The 13,633-nt window shown below is 42.4% G+C and overlaps 1 protein-coding gene across 1 annotated transcript in view; it reads right to left on the bottom strand.

The window, feature by feature from the left end:
• Positions 1 to 13,633, bottom strand: part of SH3D19 (SH3 domain containing 19) — a 199,603-nt gene that overhangs the window by 46,975 nt on the left and 138,995 nt on the right. Inside the window, exon 8 of the mRNA XM_056119057.1 lies at positions 2,434 to 2,541. Coding sequence (XP_055975032.1) covers positions 2,434 to 2,541 — 108 coding nt within the window. The remainder of the gene's footprint in view (positions 1 to 2,433; positions 2,542 to 13,633) is intronic.

Raw genomic sequence — 13,633 nt, 5'->3', positions numbered from 1 at the left:
TAATTCAGTGATAATACACTCCCACTTACTTGAAAAAAGAAAAGCAAATTCAATGAGTGACAGTGAAAATCTTGCATAAAACAACCAAGAGAAGATGACTGTAATATACTAAGACCCACTGGTTTAAGAAAGGGAGAATTTAAAGGAAAGGGGGAAATTCTCATTCTTTCAAATGAATACAATGCTTTCACTTCATGCATATTTTCCTTGTTACAGGAGAAACCTTTAACAAGAGGATTATTTGTCAGGTTCCTGATTTACTCACAAAGAGGAAAACATTCAAAAGGAGGAAAATAACCAAGTCAACTGCTATCAGAAAAAGAACCATTTAGAGACAGCCCTGGCTACTTTGGAAATTAAAAAAACCAACAGAGTAGAAAAATTCAGATGCCATACTGAAGATTTCACCTGTGCCAATTTCCTTATTCTTATAGGAAATACATAAATTATTTGGGTCAAATATTGTCATAACAAATACATAAGCATACAAAGTCGTAGAGGTATGAAGAGATAGCTTTTTGCTAGGAAGAGGAGGAGAGGGCCTCTGGTGTGAGTTAGTGGGGAGGTGGGAGGGGGATTTCCAGTTTCAGATAATGCTGTGGCCAGGTCTCAGTGAGAAAAGTGGCCCTGGGCAAAAAGACAGGAAGGCAGAAGCACGCAGCTCTCAGGGGGAAAAGCAGCCCCAGACAGAAGAAACTATCCCTAGGGAAGGAGCTGACAGGCTCTGAGGAGAGGCAGCAATTTGTACCACTAAAGCTGTTCCTATCTTCCCTCATCTATTTCAAATTCTTCAAATGCCAAGTCTTTTTCTTAATCCACAGCATATATGCATTACCTAATGACTCTAATAATAAAATTCAGAAAAACCTGATTTTAATGTGAATGAGGTTAATTCCCTAGATACTCTCTGGCACTCTACTGCTCTTATACACTGCTGTATGAAATTCAACTTTCTTATATCCTGGAGCTCTATTGGGATAATTAATAAAGGCGCTTCTTCAGTATATCCTTTTCAGGATTTCAGGTCTAGTAATCCACTTTGTGGGACTGCTTGTCCTTGGAAAGGACTTTTTTAAGGTCAGTCCTTGCTGTCATCCAGGAACTTGGACCTCAGGAGAGTTCTCACCATTCTCTAAACTGATACAAGAGTATGGCTTATACTTGTCTTCTAGGAATTTGGAAGTTTGATATGTGCCAAAATTTCTAGAAAAAAAAATGCCTATGTGACCAGTCCTAATGGGTTTCCCTGGTTGATAATATTTCACGCATGTGGTCATAGCTGGTTGTTGGGGAAGTTAAGAGCATTCTGTGACCTGCCAGGAAAGATGTAGAATCTCGCATCAGGTTCCCTCCAGACTTTGTCCCAGAGGCCTTTTCTTTTTTGCCAGATTCACTTCATTTACTTTTATGACATTATTGCCATGAGCAAAGATATTGCCTATGTGACTCATCAATTCTGGAGGTCTTGGGAACCTCAATACAATAGGAGAACAAATAAAAGTGTACTTGTTGTATTACTTAAAATTCACACTAGCTTCTAGCAATGTTTATTATCATTATGTCTCACTATGCCTGTTAAGCATGGAAAGTATCTATTAAGCTAACAATAGACAAACAGGCAAACAGCTCAATGTACAGTCATTTTCTGATTTGGGAAACTATATAATGCTGCCAAAAGAAATAGTTCACCAGTCCTTTCACTTAATACTATTGTAACCTCCAACGAAGTGAGAACACACCAGAGTTGGGGGCTCTAAAGTTTTCCTTTCCTCATTCTCCATGGGAACTCAGTTCAATCTTCTTGATAGTTGGCTTAGAGCCATTGATCAATAACAATACTACCAAAAGAGTAAAATGGATACAGTTCTTCTCAGCATTTTATAGAGAAGGCAAGCCCCTAAACTAAGATTATCATGGCATTTGAGGACATGCCCACAAAGCAACACTGGGCTGATGTAGGTCAGAGGTTCCCATATTTGGCCTATTGCCACCTTTTAAGAAAGCAAAAACCAAAAACCAAAAAAAAAAAAAAATCAATACTCAGTGCCTACCAGGAAATCTTTTGTTTTTAAAGCGAATAAAGTGGCTTCAATTGCCCCTGGCAATACATACATGTGTATATATACACATCTCTACACATGTATATATGCAACATATATACACACACATATAAAAATATATTTTTAATCAGAGACACTAAGAATTTTCTGAATTTAGTCTATTCTCTGCCTTAAAAAAGTGCGAAAAGAGAAATAAAACTCAAATTTACTGTTCTAATTATCTAAAGAATTGTGACTAAACAATTTGTTTTTTAAAGTCCTTGACTTTGAATAACAAGTGATTACACACAAGTTTGAAAGAAGACATTAACAAATTAGCTTATACTTCTCCCAGGCTCATGAACAAGGAGGCAAAGAAGGCAGAAATGCTTACATTTTCCTGGTTTGGCTGGAATTCGGATCACAGTGGGCTTCCTGGTGGGTGCGGGTTGAATTGCTCGTTCTTTTGTTGGTTCTGTTTTTGTGGGGAGCTGAAAGGGATCTAATGAAAAACACAGTTTATTTTGCATGTTTTAGTTAACATGGTCTGAAACAAAAAACCTCATTCATAATTAAAGAGTCATATTTTTCATGCCCCAGGGAAAACTATTCATGGATAAACAAAATCTCAGTTTGCAGAGACAAAAACAAAGTCGGAGCTCATAAAGGGAAATAACTTGGTACTCTGTAAATAATTCATACGGCTTTTCTTCCTCTCTGATGAGAGAGATCCAGGACAATCTTGAATTATGCAGAAGCGATCTTTCATAAGAGTGCAATCATTTCATAAGTGTCTGTCTGGAAATATAGGCAACTGAAATGAAGAGTCAATCCTATACTGAGAAGCCTCCCAGATCCCCATAAAGGAAGGATTCTTCTCCCCCACACCTTCTTCTCTACTGGAAGAGTTCTCACAGGCTCCACTAAAGATCTCATCCTGCCCAGCACAGGGCAAGTGCCTGGCAGAGACTAGGATTTAGTACTTTATTAAAACCACACCCTTCAGGGGCTGGAGAGATAACACAGCGGGTAGGGTGTTTGCCTTGCACATGGCCGACCTAGGTTCGATTCCCAGCATCCCATAAGGTCCCCCTGAGTACTGCCGAGGAGTGATTCCCGAGTGCAAAGCCAGGAGTAACCCCTGTGAATCGCCGAGTGTGACCCAAAAAGCCAAAAAAAAAAAAAAAACCCCAAAATCCACACCCTTCAGTTTCTTTTTTCACCTTAGAGCCTGTGGAGACCTTACCAGACCTCTGCATGGCAGATATGGCTATATGGTTCAAGATCTTTTAGCCGGCTATCACCAGGGTCTTCAGAATCAGAGATAACACACAGCTTTTTTTTTCTTTTTTCTTTTTGGGTCCACCTGTCGATGTTTAGGGGTTACTCCTGGCTCTGCACTCAGAAATTACCTCTGGCAGTATCCAAGGCACCATATGGGATGCTGGGGATCAAACCCGGGTCGACCACATCCAAGGCAAATGCCCTACCCACTGTACTATTGCTCCAGCCCACACAATTCATCTTAATATTGAATGTATTTGTGCTCAAGATGAAACTGAATTGTAGCAAGAGATATGCTGACAAAAGCAAAGAAAAAAAAATAGAGATTCCTGGTGGCAAACCAGTAATCCTGGGGAAGGTAACTCCTGCCCATGGAAACAGCCAAATCTCAAAGCAACCTTTCCTGCTAAGGCCACTGGGTACAGAATGTATGCTATACCACTCCAGGATTTAAATTTATTGAAAAATAAATGAGTTTATTAAAAAAAAACACTTCAGGAGCATCAAAATGAAAAATCTATCTGGAAGTAAAATAAGATTTCTCAGGGTAGGGCAAGAGAGCTGAACAGGCTGAGTCCATGCTTTGCATGCAAGTGACCTGGGATCAATCCCTGGCACTAAACGGTCCCCTAAACACTGTCAGGAACAACTCCAACACAAAGACAGGAGTAGCCCCCAAGCACCGCTGTGTATTGGCCAAAGAAAAAACAAACAATAAGACATCCCCCTTGAAATATTTATTTCGGGGAAAGGACACATGGCATCATTTTTCTATCTTTTTGTTTTGGTGGGGGTGGGGGTGCAACACCTGGTGATGCTCAGAGGTTACTCCTGGCTCTGCACTCAGGAATTAATCCTGGCGGTGTGGTCAGGAGATCTTACAGGATGCTGAGGATCAAGCCCAGTCAGCCACTTGCAAGGCAAGAAGAGATAGAAGCTGCTGTTCTATCTCTTTGGCTCCTCCTTTTTCTATCTTAACTGATTCATTAAAATGCATAGTATATTCTTAAGCTATCTTTTTTGGGGGGGTGGGGGGTTGGGTCAGACCTGGCGATGTTCAGGGGTTACTCCTGGCTCTGCACTCAGGAATTATTCCTGGCACTGCTTGGGGGACCATATGGAATGCTGGGGATCAAACCCAGGTGGGCTGTATGCAAGGTAAATGCCCTACCCGCTATACTATTGCTCCAGCCCCAAGCTATCTTAAACAAAAGCAAAACCACAGTTCTCTCTTTTTTTTTTAAAGAAATGTTCTTTTTAGTAGTTCGAGAAATGCCTATAAGATTCTTTTTTTTTTTTTTTTTTTTTTTTTTTGCTTTTTGGGTCACACCCAGTGATGCACAGGAGTTACTCCTGGCTCTGCACTCAGGAATTACTCCTGGCGGTGCTCAGGAGACCATATGGGATGCTGGGAATTGAACCTGGGTCGGCCGCGTGCAAGGCAAATGCCCTACCTGCTGTGCTATCACTCCAGCCCTCCCATAAGATTCTTAAAAGATGAAAAATCTAAAAATAGATTAGCAGAAAAAAAAAAGCTGTATAATGCCCACAGGATCTCATGAGGCCACCTCTGCCTTTAACAACAAGAGCATAATGAGTTGATGCTGTGATTCTGCACCTGCTCTATGGATCTTGCCTGGAGGGAGAAACTCTTTGTAAAACCATGCACTCTATTACACCTGTGATGAACAACAGCATTCTGCCTGACAGAAGCCGCAATTCAATGAACACCTTTTGCTGACCGGCTCCTTTCAGAACACGTAAAGAGCTGAGTCTGTTTCAGGAGGGCTTTCAGTTCTCTGCTACATTTCTTCCTCTTCCACTCAGAGTTCCGGCAGCCTCTACGTCCTGTGTCCTGCTTTTCACTTTCACACAACTCACTCAAATATCTGTGCCTACCATATGCCAGTACGAAGCTTGGTGAGCAGATATGACAGTCACGCACAATTCTGCTTTAGAAATACTCCCTAAAAAGGAACCCTCCAGAGGGACAAGAAAGACAGAAGAATCATTGCTAGTCACTGAGGAAAAAAAAATTAGGTGAACTATATCTAGAAACCTATCAGTTCACAAGTAAAGCAAGTTAAGAAACAACAACAACAACAAAAATTCAAGATCACAAAAACATAATCAATCAAACTTTGAAAAAGGCTTTGTAATCATGTCACTTTCTCCACTGTAATCTCCCCACAAAGCAAATAAACAAAGTTCCTTCTTTTAAGCCTAACCAAATTTCTAGATTTCTTATTTTGTCACAGTATTATATTTCACTTCAAAAGTATTACTGATTGGGGCTGGAGAGCGAGAGCTCAAAGGGCTGGAGCAAATGATTTGCATGGGGGACCCTGGGCTTGATCCCTAGCACTGTATGGTTCCCTGAACACCATTCGGAGCAGCCCGAGCCAGATGTGCCCCCTGATAGTGAGGAGTAATATTTATTGTAAAAATGGAGGGAAAGGCTGGGTGAGGTAGCTTAAGTGGTAGAGCACATGCCTAGTGTGTGTAAGGCTCTGTGCTCCATCCCTGACACTGTAAGTACCTCTAAGCAACATCCGGCCCCAGCATTATACCACCAGCCTGAGGGCCAAACCATTAGACCCTGCATGATTCTACTATGTGTGGCCTTAATTTTGGTTTTTGGTTGTTTTTTTTTTTTTAAAGAAGCAGCAAGAAATATAAGAGGGGCTGGGAGACAGAAAGCAGTTAGGGTGCATCCCACACATGTGACCGATCCAGGTTTGATTCCTGGCACCACATGGTCCCCCGAGCATAAGCAGGATGCAGTTCTGGAGGGTAGCCTGGCCAACCCCAGCTTGGCAGCATCGAATCCTCAGACCTTTGCATTGAACTGATAGTTCAGTTAGTGGAGAATTGCTAGTGGGATCCTGGGGCCTCCTGAACACTACTTGGGAGCTTCCTTCCACTAAAAAACCCAAGAAGTATCTGAGAAAAAAATCTGTAATCTCATTTTTTTTTTTTTGCTTTTTGGGTTGTACCCAGCGATGCTCAGGGGTTACTTCTGGCTTTGCACTCAAGAATTACTCCTGGCAGTGCTGGGGAAACCATATGGGATGCCAGGGATCGAACCCAAGTCAGCCTAGTGCAAGGCAAACGCCCTACCCACTGTACTATTGCTCCAGTCCCTGCAATCTCATTCTTCCACATCTTCCTTATCATCTATGATTCTGTTTTCTGTACTGCAGTACCACATAAGGATTTTGAAAAACAAAACCAGGTTCCTTTTATATGCATTTATTTGTAGTTTGTATTTTCACTTTTGTCCCTTAAATATTGACTTAGTTTCTGTTCCACATGAGATACCATTCCAGTGCTGGAAATGTAGCAGTCAACAGTTAAGAGCTCTGCCCTTCAGGTCTTTACATTCCAGCAGGGAGATGGAGGCAATAACCCCAAATCACAACAGAGAGCCAGGCCACGGAATATAGAAGGGGGAAAGTTTGACTGAAAAAGAGAAAAATCAGAGTGAGGTGTGGACAGAGCAGAGGAAAACTTCAGGTAGGGAATGGAGTAAAGGGAGGTGAGAGAAGGAGGTGCCCTACATGACTCTTAAGGACACTTTTAAACAGATAATTTGACTTTTTCTGTTTAATTTTGGGGTCTCCCAAGTGTCACTCAGGAGGTACAGGGTCACCCCCAGGCTGCACCTGGCGATACTCAGGGACTCAGGCCCGCATGCAAGGAATGAGCCTTAATCCCTGGACTAGCTCTCCTTTTACTGATTGGGCTGGAGAAATAGCACAGCGGGTAGGGCGTTTGCCTTGCACGAGGCCGACTCAGGTTTGATTCTTCCGCCCCTCTCAGAGATCCCGGCAAGCTACCGTGAGTATCTCACCTGCACAGCAAAGCCTGGCAAGCTCCCCGTGACGTATTCAATATGCCACAAATCTCACAATTTGTTGTGAAACGTTACTGGTGCCCGCTCAAGCAAAGCAATGAAAAACTGAAGGACAGTGCAACAGTGCTGATTTTATTTTATAGTTCTTCCAACTTATACAAATACACAGAACCTTTAGAAAACACCTGTATTGGAGCTAAAGTGATAGACAGTACAGCGGGGAGGGTGTCTGCCTTGCATACAGCTGACTCAGGTTTGGTCCACAGCACTCCATATGATCCCCCTGAGCACTGCCAGGACTGATCCCTGAGTGCAAAGTCAGGAGTAAGCCCTGAGCACCACCAGGTGCAGCCCCAAAACAAAACAACAACAACAAAAAAAACCACAGTGCCAATGGGTAAAAAGGGGCAGGTGCCTTAGTACCAGTACTTAGTACTGGGAATGCAAATATCACCCAAATCCAAATTTCCCAAATGACTCACCAATTCTGAGAAAGATTCTCTGAAATGAAAGAATCCCAAGACTGTTCTTTGTATTTCTTATTTTTATTCATCTCTCTCCACTACCACTGCCCCTGCCCCTGCTCTGCCTCCTTGGCCCTGGCTGCAACCTGCTGACCTCCGAGGAGTCACCAGGCCTTCCTGCCCACCCTACTGCTGAGTTCATCCAGGCCACCCACCTTCCCTGTCATCCTCAGTCACATCCCATTCTCCCAGGACACTTGCTGCTAGGAAAAAGGCCCCCAGAGGGTTAAGAAATGACTGAAGGCCAAAAACCATTCACCGTGTTCTATCTTTCAAGTGACATTTCTGCCTTAATAGATGCCTTGGGTACCTGGAATACTTTTACCATTAGTTTAACTTTAGAGTTAATGATATTGGGAGAGGGGGTAGAGAAAGAAGCAAACTCTGAGCATTGAATTATTTGCTCCCCAAGCTATATTAAGTTTTGGGCTCCTAAGTATGCTGACAGGCCTTGACTCACATTCCAGGAGTAAGAACCGTGAAGAGAAGTAGGGAGCAGAGCAAAGGGGGTCACTCAAAGCCCATAAAGGACTAAGTGCAGGGGGTACACACATGTGCTTACTGCCCCAATCCTGCATACCTGGGGCAGACCTCATCCATCACAAAGAAAGGTCCAGTCATTTGTGTTTGTTTCTTATTTGAGACCACACGTGGTGGCGGCATGGCTTAGGGGGTGGCTCTAGGGAACCTCTGGTGCTGGGGATCAAGTCTGGGACTCCTGCTCTAGGACTGGAAGCCATCTCCCTGGCCCCTCACCTCAGGGTTGTATAGATGCAAATTCTATACAAATTCTATACTATATAAAGTGTTCCAAGTATCAGAGTCAACCTTTCTTTCTGTTTCTGTCTTTATTTTCCAGTTGTTTTATGCTCTTTAATCACGAGAGCACAGACCATGTGCAATTTATTCCACTATCCATGTCTGTGGAAAAAACAAAAATCCCTTCCTCAGTAGAGCGAGGCAAGGAACGCCAACGTTCCAGCACTGCAGGCGGTTTGGCAGAAGAGCATCTGTTTAATAGCCCAGCCCAGCTGTGCTCATCGAGTCAGTGCCTCTCTGTCTGCGCGCCGTCCCGGGCTGCCATCCAGAGGAGCAGAGATGAGCGAGGACAAACAGTGTCAACTTCAGTGAGAGGGTGGAGCCAGACACTTGTTTTTTATTTGGAAAGTGCACAGGTCTCTGACTACATAGTATGGAGTTTACTTGGGAGTTTTCATGAGGGGTACTTTCTCCACAGATAAAGGGGCAACGTAGAAAAGCAAGGAAGACACTCTTGTTAGGAATAGGAACTCCAGGCATTGTCAGGTGGGAAGCTGGATCACTGATACTATTGCATGGTTAAAAATTCAGAACTTCTGGGGCTGGAGTAAAAGCATAGCAAGTAGGGCGTTTGCCTTGCACGCGGCCAACCCGGGTTCGATTCCCAGCATCCCATACGGTCTCCTGAGCACCGCCAGGGGTAATTCCTGAGCACAGAGCCAGGAGTAACCCCTGTGCATTGCTGGGTGTGACCCAAAATAAATAAATAAACAAATCTCCAACACTATTTAAAAAAAAATTCAGAACTTCTGACCCAATAATCTGTTTTTGAAATTTATTCAAGAAATAAATCACTAGTGGAAAGTGAAATTGTGTAGAAGAGAATTTGCTCCAATCTTTTCTCTTTGTTTTTGTTAGTGGAAAAAAACCACACCCATTTCTAAAAATGAAACAATTTGAATGCCCATCATGAAAAGTGGAATCAACTGGGACATAGCTGTTCATACCAGAAAACATTAAAACAGGTAGATGGAAAGCAGGAATTATTGTTAAACTCACTGGCCTGAACAGAAACATTATTAAGCTTTTAAAAAGCAAGCTGCCACGGGTTGGGGAGATAGTTCAAAGGGCTGAAGTCTAAGTTTTGGATGCAAGACCTGAGTTCGATCCAGAGCAATCACCTATGGTCCCCTAACACCGCCAGGAGTAGCCCTGAGCACTGCTGGATGTGGCTGTAACAAAACAAAACAAAACAAAACAAAACAAAACAAAACAAGCTGTGGAATGATCGGTATATAGTGTGATAAGAACTTTTGTAAAAATATATATGTGACTGTATGCTTTGGTTCAACTTATGTGCTTTTGAAATTGCCTAATTTAAATATTTTAATTTCATAGTAATCGCTGGAACGATAGCAGAGGTAGGGCATTTGCTCCTCTGCCCCTCTTGGAGACCCCGACAAGCTACCGAGACTATCTCGCCTGCACGGCAAAGCCTGGCAAGCTATCTGTGACGCATATTCGATATGCCAAAAACAGTAACAAGTCTCACAATGGAGACGTTACTGGCCTGCTTGAGCAAATCGATGAACAACGGGAGGACAGTCCCATCACAGTCCTATCGTAGTAATCAGTTTTTATTTGTAGAGTCATACAACTAGAAAAATCACATTTTATTATTATTGTCATTATTTTGTCTTGGGGCCACACCCACTAGTGCTCAGGGCTTACTTCTGGCCCTGAGCTCAGTATCACTCTTGGCAGGGATAGGGGGACCATATGTGGTGTGCAGAATTCAAACACAGACTGGCTATATGCAAGGTAAGTGCTCTACACACTGTGCTACTGTTCTGGTCCTGACATTTTATTATCATTTTTATTTTGGGGTCACACCTGGTGGTTCTCAAGACTTACTCCTAACTCTGCACTCAAGAATCAATCTTGGCAGGCTCAGAAAACCATATGGGATGCTGGGGACTGACACGGGTTGGCCGCATTCAAGGCAGCACCCTACCGTCTGTGTTGTCTCTCTGGCTCTAACATTTTATTAGTTTAAAAAAATTCTACTCAGAGCAAACTCGAAGCTTAGTATGGAAGGCAGTAATTTCATGGCAAAGTCAAGAGAGAACTCTCCTAGCTTCTTTTATCTAAATTGTTAGTACATTCAACTATTATGCAAACCAGGCTCCTACAATCCTCTGCTGGCGATCCAGTTCCTGCTCCCCCGCCTCCCCCCCCCCACCACCAAAAAAAAAAAAACTCTGTTATCAACTTTTTAATCTACATTTCTACATTTCCAGAGATACTGCATACCGGTGTGTGTATATAGACAAAGAGTATATAAAATACCATGACTATTCTTTGTATTTTATACTTAATATCCTGGAGGTTGGTTTAACATAGGGGAAAATAAGTGGTCTGTCCATTTTTATTTGTTTACTTAGTTTGGGCCCTGCAAACAGTATTTAGTAGGCCTAGGTATCATTTTGGGTGACTCTTGGCCTGGCTCTATAGTCTTAACTTGGTGATAAGACACTGTTAGCGCCCAGTGGTAGGGGGCCACCAGGGATACAACCAGAAGTGCTGGGAGGAGGCAGGCATCCAGTCACAGGAATGAAATGTGGGGCCTCCACATGCATGTTTGTTCTCTCATTGTCTGATCCAACTCTCCTGTATCTGCCTCCTTTTAAATTACTGTACAACACTCCACTGGATGGCTCCACCATAATTTATTTGAGCTGTTCACTGAAGATTTTATTTCGAATGATCTATAATGATAGTTTTTTTGTATTTTTCTTTTTGGGTCACATCCAGCGATGCTCAGGGTTTACTCCTGGCTTTGCACTCAGGAATCACTCTTGCCGGTACTCAGGGGACCATACAGATGCTGGGAATCAAACCCAGGTTGGCCGCATGCAGGGAAAACGCCCTACCTGCTGTGCTATTGCTCCAGCCCCTATAATGAAACTTTTTTTTTTTTTGCTTTTTGGGTCACACCCGGCGATGCTCAGGGGTTACTCCTGGCTCATGCACTCAGGAATTCCTTCTGGCTTGGGGGGCCATATGGGATGCTGGGAATTGAACCTAGATCAGCCACGTGCAAGGCAAACGCCCTACCCGCTGTACTATCGCTCCAGCCCCTATAATGGAAGTTTTTAAGGAATCCAAAAACAGGCTCTTGACACTGTGAAACTAGACCTTGATTATGCATACATTTTCAGGAGAGATCAAGATCCACAGGTGAACTAAGCCGAAAACCAGATCCCCAAATTTCTGTGATCCTAAAGAACTACAGTGCTACAGTTTATTACAGATTGCTCTTGCATCTATCAAAAATAAAAATATAAAGCATCATCTAGGCCAAGGGCTCTCTCTTTACCTATATGTACTGTGCTCTCCTTCTCCCTCAAGCCACCACCAATTATTCTGTACCTGTTGTCAAACAAGCAGGCCCCTTATACCGATACCTGCCTGTCTTCTTTACTGCACTGAGAAACCCACTGATGATAGTGTGGTTTTCTGCCCATTACCTGTCTCTAATAATAGGCTTGTCATCATCATTAGTTTCTCCATCCTTGGCTTGCTATACTGTCATTTCGTTCCCTTGAGTTCTGTTAATAGCAGAAATTGACTGCGAAACTATTATCTGGTCTATGTAATGGGGTTGCCAGCAAAAGTATATTCTCTCTCTCTCTCTCTCTCTCTCTCTCTCACTCTCTCTCTCTCATTCTTGACAATTGGGAATGATTTGTAAAGGTGTGAAGAGGATTGCCAATACTTCACTATTACATTAACCCAGAAGGCATTCTACCCAAGAAATGAATCCAATATTAAATTGCCTATTTTATGAGTTTTCCTTTAATAATTTTTTCAATCTTTACAATGTTTTCATAGTTTTGTATATTTGGATCACTATATTTCCTGAGATTAATATGGAATTTGATTCTATGGAAACTATTTCATAAAGATTTTCTTGATTTCAGAAGGACAAAAGAAAAGGGAAAAAAAACTTTATCGACAGGTTTCTCTCCTTTCTTGACTGTGCTCTTCTCTCAACTTCTGGCTAAAGTTATGATGACTGGGTAAGGTTTCAAGATCATAATGCTTTATTTACAAACTCAGTGGTATTAACATACTTTTGAAAAGTCACAAATATGACCGGTAACATTGCTTAATGATAGAATGCATGTGTGAGGTCCTAGGTTCTGTAACTGGGAGTGCTGGTGGGGATGGGGGAGCCACAAAGTTTTACATCAATAAACCAACAAAATTTCTTCTCCATAGCACTGAGCTGAGGTGAGTTAAAGGCCTCTGAAGAACAATAAGCAAGGAAACAAGGTTCAAAATTCCTTTAGATCATCTTCATATAGAGGATGACGGGTTTGAGGCAGAATGTAGGGGCTCTGTGTCTGCAGGTGGTCAAGTAGAACTCTGGACATAAAGGCCTGAAGTGGCCAGCAGCCAGAAGGAAAGAAATGGGAAGAAGATGAAAAGAGTTATTTAGAAGGCATACTACTCAGAAGGAAAACTCAGAGGAGCTACTCAGAAGGTGTAACGGGCTGTGTAGAGTGAGCTGTAACAATAATAACCATTACTTAAGGGATACACAGCATGTTTCAGACAATGACAGGGATTTCCTTGCAAATACTTCATGAAGACTATTATTATCATGTTTCATAGGAGCAAATGTAGGCACTGCAGGGTTAATTCAAGTGCCCAAGGTTACAGGGTGATTAAATAGTCAACCCAGCCTTCCTGATTCCAATCCAAAAAAGAGCCCCTTACCAGTAGGGTGGGAAGATGCAAGATTAGTTCCAAGCTTCTCAGGGATGGCTAGGTGACAGTACCAGTATAAAAGGTGCAGAATATGGGAAGTGAGAGGGTTTACAAAGAAGATAAAAGTGTTTCAATATAACTCCACAATCCAGAGCAATAGTTAAAGTTAGGTGGGGCAAGCAAATTACACATTTTGCTAAAAGACGGCCTCAATAATTAAATGTTGTGCAACGAAGTGGTAGAAATCAAGAAACAGAAAAGGCTAAGTATGAAGTATGAGCCTATATTCATGGTGAACTATATTGTTGACCTTCCTTTTTGAAGATGACTGTAATTATCTGCTTGATGACACAGAAGAATTTCTGAGCTATTATTAAGCAAGTATCACCCCCAGA

Source organism: Sorex fumeus, unplaced genomic scaffold, assembly GCF_029834395.1.
Source record: "Sorex fumeus unplaced genomic scaffold, SorFum_2.1 ptg000039l, whole genome shotgun sequence".
Taxonomy (NCBI): domain Eukaryota; kingdom Metazoa; phylum Chordata; class Mammalia; order Eulipotyphla; family Soricidae; genus Sorex; species Sorex fumeus.
Note: the sequence above shows the minus strand (reverse complement) of the source record. Positions and strands in the feature narration are given on the sequence as shown.